Raw genomic sequence first — 17,349 nt, 5'->3', positions numbered from 1 at the left:
GATGCAGCAGAGGTATCTAAGTCCATGTCTTGAAGGAGAGACTGTCTTTCCCTACAGATGCAATGCATTCGGTCCTCTGGCACACAAGTCAAGCTACAAAAGGAAAAAAGGTTTGAAGAAGTGCAAAGTTAGCTCAAAAGCTGCTGGAGGCACAGAGACTGTAGAAAGTAAGCACGAGTTGGAAAAAACAGAGGCAGGAAATACGTACAGTAGGATACAGGACACAGTAGAAGTGTTATCTTGGAGGCCAGCAAGCTATGGGAGTTAGCCTGGCTTTTCAAATCGCTCCCAGGCATTGTCTGCTCTTGCTGGCAGAAACATTTTTTCCACCCTGGAGAATAACAGTGTCTGGATACCAGTCCCCACCATCTCCTGAACTCTATCAGTTCCTTGATGTGATTCTCCCCAACGGGGAAGCTGCCTTCTCCTACCTGTCTGTTTGCTTCACAACTCTGACATTAAGGGCCACAGAAGTCACAAACGTGAACTTTTACATCTCCACGTATCAGTGCTTACAGAAAGAAGAAGAGGTTACACTAGCTTTTATGTATGTAGACACAATCCTGGCCTTTACCTTGGTCCCAGCCTCCGGATTCAACAGCTGGCACTCACCCTCTGAATCAGTAATGAAGCAAAGGTTACGGCAGGCAGCACACTCTGCTGTGGATACACCATTTTTCAGAGAAGATAAGAAACTTAGGCCTGGGCCATTACAGAAGAGGCAAAGTGCTTGCTCGGCAGCACGTTTTTCCTTTGGGATGGGGTCAAGAGCGAGGACTGTGGCATCAGCCTCCCGTCCTGTACAGGTGGCATCCAGGTTACTGCCTTCTGCCCGCCTCCATCCCTCCTGCGCTTTCGGGTTAAAAAGACACTTCTCACTTGCTGCCATAAAGAAGGCTCCAGTGTGGCACTAAACAGTTACATATTTTGCTCTAGCTGCAGATGCGTTTTAGTGATGGATGAAGCAATCCTTGTATATATTTTGTATAGCTGTGAAGTTTACAGAGCACTTTGGGAATCCCTTGAGAGGCTGACATGCTTATCGCAGCAAGCCCTGCCAATACCAACTGCTGTAGCGGGCTCAAATGATAGCCACAATTTTTCTTTTTCCACTGCAACCTGCATTCCTTCTATACGGTCTCGTGATCCCTTTTTCCCGGCCTGTTCATTTGGGAGATCCTCCGTGCTTCTCAGCCTTGCTTGAACTCTTCCACCTCCAACTCCTGCCTGAAGCAAACACGAGCCATGACGCAGCACCTGGCCTTTCTGAAACAAGGTCAGTCCAGAAACCAAGACCCGTGGTGCTTAGTCATCAAAGGGAGTATTTTGGTACAGGAACAGAGCATACTGTATTAGTAGCCTTGACTCTTGATCCACTCACCACACCCAGGGAGCAAGCACACACATCTGCTCCCTTCCATTGCAGTCTTCCAAGAGAAGGATTCGTTTCAGTTTTAGGTTTGGAGAAGACTCACTCTCTGCTGGTGTAAACTGTCCCACTGGGATCGATGACACCAAGTGCCACAGACACCGTGCTGCTGGCATGAAGGGTGCTGCTGGGACAGGTCTGCCAGACGTGTAGGAAAAATGTACGTTGAGGGACAAGTGAGGAAAGGAAAAAAATGACATGCACAAAAGGTCTCTGTGCATGGGATGTGCAAGCAGCAAAAAACAGATTTACCCAACTAGGCTAAATCAATGAATTAGCCCTGTACTCAAAGAAAAAGTGATCATTAAAGGCTGTGCTATTCACTCTACATCTGAGAAAAGTCTACAAAAACCCTTTTGCATTATCCCTAGCCTTACAGATTTTTTCATTTGAGTTTCTGAGTGGGGATTACCCATTAAGGTGCAGCGGCCAAATCACATTCAATCTATTTTCCGTGAAAATAGGAAAAAACTTTGGTCTCTCCTGTCCTCCTCTAACCAGTTCCCTTCCCATGTCCACATCCAAAGCATTTACCTCTGACTTGCCATAGGTGCACCAGTCCTGAATACTGAGAAGGCGCCCAGGAGGATATCTAAACACCACCACTCACTTCTCTGTCCCACAGGCTGAATCTTACTTCTTCAGCACCAAGTACATTTGGAAGATCAAGAGTTCATGTAAAATCTTACTCTCCTCCTAAGCCAGTAACAATATGATTTGCACGGCCATCAGCATTTGCTACCTTTGACCCGCACATCATCTCATGCCCCCATTTAAGACCAGGGATGTTGCTATATGGTCACAGGCCAATTTCCACAACGGTGGTGGCATAGCAGCTGGGTTCAACCACACTATGGCACTAAAACATCTGTTCATACCTAGCCACCCCAGTGCTTGACATAACACCAGCTCAGCAAATTGCTCAGAGAGGGTTTAGACAAGCAAGAGAGCCAGCACTGAGCTGTGCAGACCTCCTCACCCGCTCCTGGTGCCCTGGGGAGGTGCAACCAAGCAAACAAGGGAGTTAACTACAGCTGGGGTGAGGCAATAAAAGCAAAAGAAGAAAAAAAAAAAAAGCCTTCACAGGGAGGCGAAGTGTAAAACTACAGGCAACTACAATATATGTACCACGCTGAGTTTTTATAGAAATGTGTTTGCTTTTTCTAAACCACCGAAGTCAGAGATGGTAAACATCTGTTCGTTCACCCAGTCTCTCTCCCACAGTGTTTTGATTTAGGTATTTTCCTGAAATATGTATAACTTAAACACAGCAGAATTGTGCCAAGGCTTTTGAAACAGTGAAAGGGATTACAGTTATTACAAAAAGTGAAAAATTAATAACTTGAAGTCATTCAAGCAAACACACAAGAACCCTAGCATCACTCTGAAACATTCCAAAACAGAATAACTGAAAATACTTTGAAAGCATTTTTCCGGTACAACTAAAATGACCTCACTATCAGCATGAGATCTACTGAAGTATCTTGCTCCTTTGAACATTGCAGTCTTCGCTCTGGATAGCCATGTGTCAGTTATAACAAAGTTTTGGGGCATTATCAACTGTTGCATCCAAAAGTTTGTGAGCTGGAAGCAAGGAATGGCTGTTGTACTCCCAGTACCATTCATTCTTCTGCTCTATTAATTTTATTTATTTGAATTAAGATTCCAAAACAAAAGAAGTCAATTACGGCTTACTAGGAATTATAAAGAACCTGTGTAATTGGGCTTCTGATTTAGTTATCACCACAAGTATACACGCTGCACTAAGATAAAGCAATAAACCAAGGTTTGCATTATTTGCAGCTGCTCAGAGTAAAAAAAAAATAGAGAAAAGCTAAAGAGATTTTTATTAATGCTTTAGATGGCTTAGAAAAAAGTCACTTAATCATAACACTGTAAACAAGGAAGTTCTACAGCAGTATTTAAAAATATCTGAAATTGTTTCAGGAGCCCTATTGATTTGAATTAGGCAGCTGCATAATCACAGGGGCTGCAATTTTAATGAACATTTCAACAGGAAATGTAGAGCTGATTATATATATCAAAACAGGAAAGATCCAAAAGCTGCAGCTCCTGTTCTTTTTTTGTTGTTGTTTTGTTTATTGCCTTATTGGGTACATTCAAAATAACTCTAGAAATAACACAGAACTTACCTGACCTCCCCCCTCTCTCTTTGGCTGCAGCTTCTTATACTTCTGGCTGCAACTCTGATCATCCTGTCTTGATACATGTCATTAGGCACAGCATTTTGAAAAATAATTAGGGATTCAATCAGATTTAACACTGGATCAAGTGCCTGGAAACTTCAATGCTGTGCTGCAGTTTTCTGTTAGCATACTTTAGGGCATGTTATATATACTTAATTAGCTAATGTTTATACAGTGCTTTGAAGAAATAAAGCACTATATAAGGGCTAAGCCTTGTTTTCAGAAAGGAAGAGAGCAGTGTTGAGACAGCATGGGCGCGGAGTAAGAACAAAGCTCTGAGCAACTGAACAACACCTTGTTTTCAGAAAGGTTTCAGGCCATCTAAAAAAAAATATATCAGCAGCTTCCAGCATCTAGGCGCTCAGAAAGAAAGCGAAGTTGTAAAACATGGGATGCTGCAAAGGCACTTAAATGACATGCTGTTGACACAGCGATACCAACGTCAGAAGAATGATCAGTCAGGAAGGCAGCAGCACCTACAGAGAGGAAAAACTTGGTGTATACACAAGCTCAAGGCATTGATTATTACTCCGTTAAGGCAATTTGCAAGATAAAGATTCAGACATAGTTGTAGGCCTTGATGAAACAAAAATGAATGCACTTCAGTCCTGTGAAAACTCTTCTGAATACGAGTGGGAACTAATGGAATAAAAGCGCACTGCTTCCTATTATTTGGTAGTGAAGCAAGCAGGGCTCTTTTTGCTAAAGATACGGTGCTGTGTTGGCTGCCTGCTAAACAGCACGGAACAGAAAAATGGGTTCTCCACAGAAGTCATCCCAGCAGAAGCAGGGGATGGTGCGTAGTCTTCACCAGACTAAACATCCAGAACATGCGCTGATCAGGATACAGGTCACAAAGAGGCAGCGACATCTTCTCTGTTGGTCAGAGAACTTCCCAAGTTCTCACACAGAGCATCAGATCTGAACTCAATTAAAACAATTCGGAGAGAAATGCAGAAAGCTGCGGCTAACTCCACCGAGTGCAGCACTAGGTGATGCCACAACCAGCCACCTGCCTCGATACGGTGCGCTCCAAAGAGTTTGGGGCAAGTGATGAAAACCAACAGAGTACACAGGGAGCTTTAAAAGTGACTGCAAAGAGATCCCTGAGCTTCTGTGTTTGTTTTTTGGTCTTCTTGTTGTTGTTTATTCGCCTATAACTAAATTACATGATTTCTTTGCAAGTCTAATTAGGCAGCTAATTGATACTGGTGCCCTTTAGCATCTGGCATTTAAGATTAAGTAAATAATAGAGAAAGCGCATGCAGTACCCAGCAATAATTACGCACAGCAAGAGTTTGCCCCCCACCTTCCCTCATTTTAACATTATGTATAAATCTCTTGAGGATAACTGTCTTTAATAGCCAAAAATACACTGGCTCTATAAGATACTTGATAATGGTGTCTTTCCTCTCAGAGATGGTGGATCTTTGGCTGGACTGTTGGCTTTGTTTTACACCTTGCACTCCATGGAAGGAAGAGCTTCACTGCTCCAACTCCACCCAACTGCAGAGCATGTTACCTGGATCTTCGTGGGGACAAACTCCTGAATCCATGAGTTTGAGTGCTGGGATCATGCATTAAAGATATGTGGTCAAATATCTCCCTTTCTCATGCAATTACTCCTTCCTGACGGTCCACACAATATTAAACATTCATTGCCTCTCCTTTCTGACTGCAGCTAACACTTTCCTGTTGGCCTTTTAACAAGACTAAGTTATACTAAATTAAAATAAAATTAAGCCATGTGAAAAAAGCCCTTTGGACAAGAATTCCAGACATCTCTGCAGAGCACAGACTGAGCTGGGGTGACTCTGTGTTATCTGCAGGCCCGTTCAGGTGCTGCCTCCAACTTTGCCCACGCAAGGCTCACTGCAGGTTGCTGTACACAGGCAGCTCCACTCGCTGCTTCGAGGCAACGAGTACCGTACCACACGCGGGAAGGCTGAGCAGGAGACACATCTGCTAGGGACTCGAGCACTGACCTCTTATATCCGCAGAGCACTGCACAGACAGCTTGCAGTCTCACCGTAAGCAGTAGTCCGGTTTCCTCAGAAGGCTACAGATTAAGGACTGGACTTGAGTTGTAAGACCTAACCCATGACTTGCACTAAAAAGTGTAGGGAACTGCAGTGGCTACTGCAGACACAGCCTCTGCTGCTGCCACAATAAGCCCTCTTATGAGCCCGGAGATCATTGCCCACCTCACGCTCCAGCAGTTAATGTGAGCCAGACAGCCTGTCTAATACAGCCCTGATTTCAGCTCACCTGCACTACCACAGGCACGAGAGGGTTTTAGTTCTTCCAGAGCTGCCTAGCAGAAGGAATTGCTGCCTGAAGATTAGTGGCACAATCTCTTTACACTCTGCAAGCAAGAAAAGATAGCGTGGAGGCTCCTGCCCGCCTCCCATGGGTGCCGCGAGTCTTAATTAGTATTTCCAGCATACTCGGAGACCTTTGGACAGAGGGTGCTACAGAAGTGGAAAATATTATCATCATTACGCCTGCTACCACAAGTGCTGGAATTCAAGCCAGAGACTTCACAGCAGATGGTGAAGTCGCTAGCACGGCTGGCTGCAGTTATAATTTCTCTCATCACAGACTCTCCTTGTTGGAACAGACTTCACCTCTTGATTTCTGAAGAGCAAAACAGAACCTGCGCTGACAAGACTGCATCGTACTGGTCAGTACTGCTGACACATTAAACCAGCCAGCGCTCCGATCGCTATGAAAGTAAATACTCCAATGGACTTTCTAATTAAAAAGAGCTTCACTTTCATTGCAACACTTCTCCAGCCTGTCACAGACAGCCCTCCCCTGAATTCTGATCATTAGAGGGAAACAACAAAGAATTAGTCAGCTTTTGTTAAGTGTCAAACATTCCCACTCTAAACCATGCGCAAAACAAGGAGAGACATTTTATAGCTCTCAGAGCAGCTTTATACCTTTCTAAACACTATTTCTGTACCTCTTGCTAATTGCTCATTTGCCCTGATTTTATGGAACAGCCTGGCTCACGCCGCCTTTGACAGAGGAGAACAGCAGTGTTTAACATGCTGCAATAAGTGGGATATGAGCACTTCTAATTTTTCTCCTTATTTATTTCTAACTGCGGGGGTTAGCAACCTAGAACTCTGAGCTACCTGAGAGGTAACTAACATGCCATTAGCTTTGAATCTATTGCCAAGTGCTGCAATTGTCCTCTCCGTTTGGTTGAGGACATCATCTTGCAGAAAACGACTTCACATACATGGGAACATCTTGCTTAAAAATCTTTCATTTCACCAAAAACTTCTCAGGGATTCAGGAATACAGGCACGGGATAATACTGCCCTTCTTTTTCTTTTTTTTTTTTTTTCATGTTGTAAAATGTGAAGGATCCTACAGCAGAAAGAAGTGCTTTGAAATGGAAGTGAAGAGTAATTTCCACTACCCCTTGTGACACCATGGGAGTCCAAATACATTCTGCAGGGAGCTTACAAATGCATTGGCACACTTCCCATGTACCGAGGAGGGCACATTATCATGGAAACAACCCGACCAGGATTTATTTCAAATGGTGCCTGATGATGAAATTACTTTTAGCACATGCCTGTTAGGCAGACCTAACCTCGGTATTTCTAACTTAGGGTTTATTTGTACCACTTTTGTCTAACAAGACAGAAACCCGTCCTCTCCTAAGTTCTGCCTAATTTCAGTGAAGTCATGGCAATATGGCAGTCTAAAAGAGGAATCACACGCAGTCATTATCAGCCTATTCAGAGCACTCTTGCTGAATCTTTCAGATGTGCGTGCTGCCTTTGATGCCACTAGCGGTGAGAGCTCTGATGACACAGCCACGGTCTCTACTGAAGGTGGATGCTGCCGCTGCCTCTGGCCCTTCCTTGCAGAAGCCTCTGTTCTATTTAACTTAAGTACCTCCGCTGCACACCTGTAACAGTATCTGATCATTGCAGAAGGTAACCTTACAAAGCCACATACCTACCGAATGATCCACTGTGCTACAGCACTCCAGCAGGATGCATCAAGACTCTTCTACTCAACGAAGACAGAAACCTACTTAGCCAGTGAGTGAAAGGCAATTCAGAGTCAGATTTCAAGCAGCTTTTCATCAATCTGATTTTCATCCATTGAGCTGGATCTGGTTATACATAAGGACGAATATGCTGTTTTCTAATAGAGGCTGGGTTGATTTACTGCTATCTAACCACAGCTCAAGACAGATAACCTGGCAATGAAGTGGAAAAAGCATGGAAACACTGAAATAGCAAGTGAAGACTGCATCAGCTGCTGTGGCTACATAAACAATACAGGGTAGCTTTAGTTTAGTCTGAATAATGGATTGCTGGCAGCTGCTAAGAAATCCCTGATGGACAGGCATGACTGTCCCCTGAGATTTAAGTCTTGCTGTGATTTAACCCCCTGCCTCCACTGCCTTGGCACAAACCCAGGTCAGCGCCACGCAGGATGCTACCTACTTACTGACCTGTGCCACGCTGAGAGCTCACAACAGCAGTGCTCAGGTCTCTGCACTGGCCACCGATGGATTCCCAAGGGGACTGCATGGCTTTGGCTTTTTTTTTCAAACAAATTGAGAGGGAATGAGGCCTTTTCGCTTAGGATCCTGTGCGTGTTGCAGTTTGAAGCTGCCTCTCCACACTTTAGCTGAAGCATACAGCCTTTTACAAGAGAGGGTGCAGTGCCCAGCTCGTCCCCAGCAGGGGTCTGATGCTTTGGACCCAATTTCCCCTCCAACTCGTCCTCTGGACACCCCTCTGGACACCTCTGTTTGTAACCACTGGACAAGCTGCCCAGCATACCCAGACGTTGGCAAACCAGCTCAACAGGTGTGAAGATCCTAAGAGAGAGGGATGCTTTCCTTCCCTATTTACATTGCTATGTAGCACCACATTCAAAACGCTATCATAGCATTATCACATCACGGTACTGATGTCAGTGCCATGATTAAGATGGCAAAGTAATTACAAGTGCCTGTTTTTATACACTGATTGTTTTCCAAATGAATGTTCTCTATTCCAGATAAACCCTCTATGGATTAACGTTCCTCCAACTTGCTCGCTGCCTAAAATGTATTTGATTAGAAAAGCCTGATCAAAACTCTGCTTGACCATTTTTCAGCACTTCACCATTTTTCTTTTCCTCATCGGGAAGAAAAGTGTATCCATTAGTTAACCTTTTCAAACACATTCTTTTTGTAGTCTAATTCAAAGAGGATTATAAAAAAAAATCATCTGACTTGGCATGTGAATAGCTTTTTGTGAATGCAGGGCGCGAGCATTCATATATCAGCACATCAGCACGGGCAGATAAGGGGAGCTGTGCATGTGCTCGCTTATCTGAATGCAAGATCAGTACTGTGAAACCAGCATAAACACCACCGACAGAATCCATATATCGATGCAATTCTTAGTGGTACTAGTGCACTTGTGTGAATTTGCAATTAAATAAAGCTTATTCCTTAAAAAGAAAACAAGAAGTTAAGGATATAATTCAAGGTCTATTGAGATCAATGGGCATTTTTTCCACTGCATTTGAAAATAGCTCCCTCTCCATCCCAACACGTCTTCTAGAATATTAGAAAAGAAATTACCTGGAATTTGTTTGTACCTTTTATAGAAAGGCCAGGCCTCAGATACTGAGTCTGCTTTCTCACCCAGCAGATTCAAAGCTCCCCTTTCCTCCATGGCCAACATTTCATGTATTTTAAGACACATTAGTTTCATACCAAATAAAGCCATTGAAAATATTACAAATACATGTGGGTGACAAATGAACTGATGCAGAAAACATAACTTCGAATCTCCTGACTTTTAGGCAATTAAAATATCAACTTAATTGTTGGATCTGTGTAGCTTCTCTCATTTTAATATGTAAATCAGTCTCTATTACTCTATAGCTCAAAGAATGTGTTACTCGGCTTACTTGATTAGGCTGGGAATTGCTGGTCCTGCTGTCACTATGTTTACACTTTGGTGACAAGTTTGCACATCAAATTCACATAATGCAATGTCATCAACTTACTCATCAAATATAAACTTCTTAAATACAGCCGCTGCTCTAGAGTATTGATACAGCCTTATTTTTACTTCATTTGCAGCCTCTAAATAATCAGGGTAAGTGAAAAACAAAATCAAGAACACAACTGAAGAACAGCATTTCCTAGGGAAAACAGCTTCCCACAGAGAGATGGGTAGATAATCCAGACCGTATACACAGTTCTCCTTCGGCTTCTGAATTTTAGTTGCACATGATCCCCCTTTAAAATGTGGAACGAGTAGAGACTTTGTTTCTCAGTCTCTACACATTCACCCCACCTCATTTGGGATTCAGTTATAAGGAGTCCCTATTTATTTTGTGAAGACAGTTGGATTTCAGCTCGCAGCCAAGTATACCTAACTGGAAATTGAAATGAGGGCTCCAGAGAAAAAAAAGCAAATTCAGTAATTTTTTTCCATTATGAACCTGCCATAACAAGAATGCCACCATCTCAAATAGTGTTGAGTGAGAAAGAATAAATATGTTCAGTATTTTCCCACTGCTGCATCCTTCTTGAATCTAATAAATATCCCCAACCAAGGGGGCATTCACCTTGCCAGCACCAACCTTTTCAGGACGTTCCCTGTAACCTCGACACCCGTTACAAAGTTCCTCTACCACATTTCCCACAACTTGCTGCTGTTCACAAAGGCGTCAAGCTTTAATTTCCAGGAGAAACAATACATTGACAAGATGTAAAGATCTGAGGCTCTCCCCTGCCGGAGCGCTCCGCCAGGCTGGCAGGCTGGTTTTTCTAAAGTCAGGGAAATCGTGTCAGGCTGAATTTGAGACATCAGCACAAGCCTTTCTTCTCAATCCTGCTGATGAATGAAAGAGCATTTTCAATTGTGTACATCCAGAGGCCTTATGGCACATCGTTGCTAATCAAAAGCTGCTCTGTGATGCAAACTGCTTTAAGAGGCAGCTCATATCACAACCCCACAGGATCCAAAGGGCAGCTGCAGATAATACTGCATTTCCTTCTCCTCAGGAGAACTGCTGGACTGGAGACATCTAGCAGGAGCATCCTGACTGTTACACAGTCCCGGGAAGGCAACAACCAAGTAAGGGGAGCCTGACTCAAATACCTAGATAGGAAAATGCGGCTACCAAAGTTTACCAAGACCCACGAGCTTCACAGCCTGATGGCTTGCTTCTGGATGATAAAGAAACAGGCAGCCCAATGGGATATGCAAGGACTAGGGCCAGGAATGGTGCTTCCTGCAATGTGGCAGCTTCCATGCGGTACATATTTAATGGTGTTTTAGTGATTTGGAGGGAGGAAAGGGGTTAAAATACGGGAGGGAAAGGCTGCAAGTCCTTACACTGCTCACTGACTTCTCTCCTCGCGAAGGCTCTGAACTTCCCCCGGTCACATCCAGGGGAACACAGCTACGTCTGGGGACTCGAAGGGACATGCTTGGCAGCAAGAACAATTCATCTTCACGGTTGCTTCGTGGTTCACTCAGCTACTGATGGACTAGGAACTAAAAACCCAAGGCAGCAGGCTTAAAAATATTGTTTTTATTACTGATTCTCCTCTACAGCCACATACAGTAAGCCAGGAGGAGACAGAACATTCCCTGCCAGCCCGGGTTTCTCCAGGCATGCCTGCACATTTTGTGTTGACTTATCTGGTCCCACACGATACCTCTAGACTTGCCACCTGCCTATTTGTACCTAGACATTAGCTACCTCTGCCTTCCCTGCCTGCCTCAGCAAAGTGCCCTTCCTTTCAGATGTAACACCATGACCTTACTGCATTGGTATTGAATTAATAAAATGCATCCACCTAGGAAACATCAGCAACATTCTCCGCAGCAGCATTTTCTTGCAGTGCTACTCACTTCCCTTATCATCAAATTCAAGTCTGGATCTCTAAGTCCAGAGACCCTTCCCCTTGGGAGCCTCTTCCTCAGACTGCTACAGAAATCCTTGCAGATGTTCTCATAGTTCAGTGTTTAACTTCGGTCCTCTCATCACACACACTTTGTTGTGTTTTTTTCCCATCTCCTCCTCCCTCTCAACTTACATGACCAGTTCTTTCTTGGTAAAGCGGCCTTGTTTCGCTGGAGTAAGGGTTCTAATAAATACTTTTAATTAACTTCTACACAATGCCTAGCAAGAGGGTAGGAGATGCTTTAAAAAAAAACAAAACTCTTCAGAGCCACTGGAGATGCAATAGGTATTCTGCAGGTTCACAAGCTGCCTCTTACAAAAGCAGAAAAAACAAGGCCTCCAGGAACACGACACAGGAATTGGAAGAGGGGCAAGAAAGAAAACTCACAGCTCTGCTCTTTGTGAAGCTGAGAACAGTCCGTGCACTAACCTTTGACAGCAAGTTTTACATACTCAGTAGCTACAACAGAACCAAGTTACAGGATTTATTATGAACCTCTGACTCCGCGGACTGCAGATGGAGCCGGCAAGTCCCAGCGATGTCTCAGCGGCACCTCCCAGCACAGTGTCACACGTTGCTGCAGGATTCGGGCATCCTCTGGGAGTTGTTGGGGCAGCAACCCCTGTCTGCCTGCCTGCGCTCTGCCCATTCACAGCACTCGGATGAAGTGGTGCTCAGGGGCAAGTCTCTTGTTGTCGAACAGACTCATGGCATGTTGCCACAGGCAGGGCACACTGCTTTCGATACATCCAGTGCTGCACAACTTCCTATCTGCCTTACCTCAAAAAAAAAACAAACCCTGGGAATCTATCTGGATGACAAATGCTATATATGATAAAAGCAATATTGTATTTTTTTTAACCCAAGAACATTTCTTTCAGCCCTCTTGAGGTACTACAATGTTTGTCCAAGCCAGGAAACCTGGTTCTTTATGCACTGACTTCACCAGCGTGGAACATTTCCCACCAAAGGCCACGCTGCTGGATCAGGACACATGGAGGCTTCAAGGTAATTTCCCCTTGTGGCTGGGCTGCCCAAATCTATTGACAGCGTTGTAATGTGAAAGGGCTTTATAGACTCTGCCCACTAACTACGGCAACACTGTAGTACAGGAGGGCCTAGGCTGTTAGAAAAGCAGGTACATCCAGCAGCCCCACCTCACCACCTGCAGCGCTGGGACAAAGGAACGTGCACGGTAAGGAAGGAAATCAAAGCAAGCTCTATTCAAACTACCAGCTCATTCCCAGTTCTAATATACTACTCAGGTCCCAGACTGGTCTAAATGTCTTGCAGTAGAGAAAGTAGCCCCATAAAAACACTAATGAGAATAACTAGCCAGGAGGTGAGGGGATTACCCCGGGGAGACACGGCTGTTCAGCTGCAAGGTCAGCAGGGGAAGGCAGGCAAGCTCCGAGCGGGTCAGGCAAACCGGCTCCCAACAACTGCTGCTAATAATACTCGCCCTGTGTGCTACTTTCTGTTTCATTTGTGTTTTGCACATTAAAACCATGCAACATTTGCGATGCAGGCAGCAGTAGGGAATGAGTTTTTCCACAACAGGAACACGCAGCCATCTCTGGAGCAAAAGAGGACAAAAACTGTGAACTTCATCAGCACACAGCGAAACACTGGAGGCAAAGACAAGCTCTTTATAAACTTCAGAGGAAATTGGGATACGCAGAAAGCAATTACTTTCGTTGAAATACAAGCAGGGCACAAAGGCTAACATCCTGCTCTTACCAGAAGTCCCTTAACATTTGAAGACAGCAAACGCCCTGGACCTTCACTTTGTGTTTCTTCAGACAGAAGGCAATTCCTTTGGTACAAAGGTGGAGAGGAATTGTCCCATCTCCATTAAAGAGACAAAAGTCACCTAATGAATCCCTTCTGCACTACGAAAAGGCACTTCAGAGGTGCTACGTGATGGAGAAAGAGCTGCTCTCTGTGCACCCAGCTGCCCACCCTTGTTCAACCCACAAGATGCTCAGCACAAAGGGGGATGCGGATGCTGCATTTCCACATGCGCACCCACCACCAAAGGTCACAGAAGAATCCTTTGTCAGGTGGACTCAGGTTTCATTTGCAGGTGCAGCCCTCATCTTGCGTGGATTTCCTACACACAGATGGTAGCACCAAGGCTTCCAAGCACCAACAGCTCAGCCAACTGTGGATGGAGAATGGCAACTTTTAAATTCCATCTGCTCCTTTTTTGTCGCCTTCTGTGCTCAGAAACACATTCATCAGAAGCACAAGCACGCTGGGACAGTGACAAATTTTACCATCTCTGGCTTGTCACTTCAACAGGATTAGATTATTTTAGTATTAATTCATTACCCAATTTAATTCCAATTAATAACATTTTTTACAAGGCCCTGACGTGGCTGTGGTGCTGGAGAGAGCCTTCGCTGAGCACCAGATGTAGCATCTCTGTTAGGGTCCAACACCTGCTTTACAGTGAGATTCCCCCCCAGTTCTTCATCAAGAACCCCTTTTTCCTACTTTTCTCTAACAAGAGGGAAAGAACACAGAAGCCATTAAGATTGATGAATAGCTTTCCTTTTAGGTGGGATTATGTTCAGGAAAATAGTTCACTTCCAAAAATTCTCCACAGATGGTTGAAATCAAGGTTGATTTCCCCACCCTCCTTTCTGCTGGGGTGCCAGCCTGTCTCTCAATAGAAAGGATATTAAAAGCACTTTTCCTCTTTCTCATGGGGAGAGGCTGGGTGAAAGAAGGGAATGCACCACTGTCCCTCTGGGATAGCAATAAATCACGAAAGCCAGTGGAAAACCTGTGTTACTGCAGTCCTCGGTCAGGAACCAGCTTCCACAGGCCATTCGTTCCTACCCTCAAAGCTACCACTTTTAAGATGATATCACAAATGGAAATAATCTGCACCTGAAGCATTTTTATTTCTGCCTATGCTTCACTACAACAGACAAGCTACTACTTCTGCCAGCTGCCCACTAGCTGCTGCCGCCACCTACTTATGTGCTTGTAACTAAGACCGAACTCCACCTCTGGCAGTGCCAGAAATAACAATTGAGAGTCCCACCAGGACCACACAGGACAAAAAAAGAAGATTTAAACAGAAATGGCCCAAAGTGAAACAGAAAATACAGATATGGATCTGGAAGAAAAAAAAGCAGAAGATGCAGCCTGAAATACAAAAGGCGTTGTAGGGAGCATGAACAGCACAGGAAAGAGAAATGTAGCAGTGGAACAGATTCCAAATCTGGGCAGCGATTCTGCGTGCCACCTTTCTAAAGCTGTTGCAATCTGCATCCCTGTTTTAGAGGCAGGAGGACTCAGAAACACTCCCCAGATGGCAGCCTGACCTTGGTGCACACTTCTGTTACACAACCCAGACCAGGGGAGGCACTGGGAGAGAAACAAAACACCCATAAAGTTACAGCCCATTCCCTTAATGGGGCTGCCACAGATCTGCCCCATTAATACTGGACAACCCCGCGTGCAATTTTTACACTTTGAAAAAGGACAGTAAGTTGTTATAGCTCGTGTTGTCCAAACCTCTCCTTTGCAACAGCCCTGGTACTGATTTTAATAGAGACTATTACTTCATAAATAAGAAAAGGACCAGTGAACTACGTGGCAAGTTGCCAGCTTGTGCTGCAGCCTCCAGTGGTTATGCTCAAAAAGATTTAAAGTCCAGCATAACCTTGATTTTTAATAGAGTCACATTTAATGAGCTTTAACGTCCACAGTAATAATTTCCTTATTACCTATCCAGGAGTTGGAACCATGATCAGAAAAAACGTGTTGCACTCCAGTCCAGTGAATGAATTTAATAAAGGCCAATACATTATTATCAAAACCATCAACATCACCATCCTTAATACCTTTTTTGGTTGGTGCAATTATAATCTTTTGAACATGAAGTGCAATTGTTGCAGATCCCATAAGCTTGCTGAATGTAGCAAACCTGCCTCGCTGCAGGCCACCCAAATTCCTCACCTGTGCCAATAAGCTAATCAGGGCGTACGGCAAAACGGGGTGATAAAATCTTACATTTACCTTTATCTGTCAAGAGGCAAAATGCAAACTTACGTATGACCTTTGTTGTCTTCCCACTTTCATCCACACCTCCTGCTCTGAGAGGCGTTCAGTCCTCAGTCTCCCCTCATCCCGTTCAACACTGAGGAACCTCCTGCCTCTACAGTTCAGAACTGAATTTGCCCCTTGGATGCACTGATCAAATGAGTTAAACATAAACATATACTTGGATAAACAGGGATAGAGGTATTGCAGCTGACAGAAAGGGGTGCAAGAAAATTCAAAATCTTGTTGTTTAGTACAGAAACAGTTCCACAAACCTCCCTGAAAACTGCTCCCTTGTTATGCACAATAAACCTCACTCCCAAAGGCAGCCAACTGCACAATGACACACAGAGCTGAGGGAGCTTCTGCCACAAGCTCTTGATTTCACACCTTGAAAATATACTAAAATGGAAGGCACATGGCAGCTCTCCACTACTGCCATTCCTGTGGGCAGAGCTGTTGAGATCTTAAAACAACAGTGAAAGCTTCATCTTCCATTTCTCGTTCCAAGAAAGACAGTCAAAGTTTTCTGGCCATGAGGATCCGTGTTGTTAAACCCCTCCTAGAACAGCTGTCACATCCACACTGGGACTGCTGCATGAGCTAAGCAGGACGGAGTCAACGCAAAAATAGATGCAGCTTGCACAGCACACTCGATGAGCTGTTCCCTAACCCGCCGTGAGCTCTGCCCTGCCCCAGCAAGGTGACCAAGCCTGGCAGTCAGCTCATTTAAAGGCAGCTCAGACATGCCCATGCGCCTTGCAGTCACAGTGCCACACCATCCCCTGCATCTCTTGCACATCCCAACAGATATACCTGGAGTCTTTAACATCAGACCGTGCTGCTGAGTGCTCCGCAGCAGAAAGGAGGGTTTAAGACTGCTTATGGCAACATTCCCTGTGCATGACAGTGATGCTCACAAGTACACAAAATACAAGAAAAAAAAATCTTTCTGTATAACCTGGCTTACTATAAGCATGCCCCGGTCTCAAAGACAGTCATCCACAGGGCTCCTCCATCCCTCACTTAGAGCTTTTTTCCCGTTTTTGTATACAGGAACCACTTCCAAATGCACTTACAGGCACTTGGAGGGCCCTCCTGTGACTGTGATAAATGATGGCTAGAGACTGTCACCAAAGTATTTCCGACCCTGCCAGGCTCTGCAACTGATGCTCTCTCCCAGCTGAGTTGATGAACAGAAGTCAGAATGATGTAGCACAGGACTGGGGCAAAAGGTAAAAAAGCACCGCATAGACGAGAGGCTGGAAACGCACTGAAACCCAGGGAGCTGTTTGTTTTCCTGTCAGAATCAAAGGCAGAAGAGAAAGAAGCTTTAAAAATGCATCCCCTATGAGCTAAAGAAAAACCTGGTAACATCCCAGCACAGAAATGCCGCTAAAAGCAACTGCATGAAAGGCAGCGGAATAATAATTATGAATAACAAATCACAGGAGGCATACATGAGAAACACGCTCCCCAAGAAGAAACGGTCTAATTACTGTAGATGATACCTCAGGGGCTCATTCATCAACAGCAGAGACACGGAGCTGACCTCACCTCTGCACTCCTCTGCCCCTGACCGTCACTCTCCCCTCCGGGCTTAAGGGGCAGTGTCAGCCGCGCGCCTCTGCAGCATCAGATGTGCCAGGCTGCTCGGGGGTATGATGACAGACAAGGGCACTGGGCAGCAGCAGCCA

The 17,349-nt window shown here is 44.8% G+C and overlaps 1 protein-coding gene across 5 annotated transcripts in view; it reads right to left on the bottom strand.

Annotated features, from left to right (window-relative positions):
* Positions 1-17,349, bottom strand: part of MAD1L1 (mitotic arrest deficient 1 like 1) — a 353,458-nt gene that overhangs the window by 101,834 nt on the left and 234,275 nt on the right. Inside the window, exon 17 of one of the 5 annotated variants that reach the window (XM_083800617.1) lies at positions 1-17,349. This exon is cut by the window's left edge and continues 13,873 nt beyond it. The exons of the other annotated variants lie outside the window; for them this stretch is intronic. Within the exon in view, the coding sequence (XP_083656743.1) occupies positions 17,288-17,349 (62 nt within the window). The 3' untranslated portion in view covers positions 1-17,287. 5 annotated transcript variants of the gene reach the window in all.

This window comes from Anser anser (assembly GCF_964211835.1).
Source record: "Anser anser genome assembly, chromosome: 15".
NCBI lineage: Eukaryota > Metazoa > Chordata > Aves > Anseriformes > Anatidae > Anser > Anser anser.
Note: the sequence above shows the minus strand (reverse complement) of the source record. Positions and strands in the feature narration are given on the sequence as shown.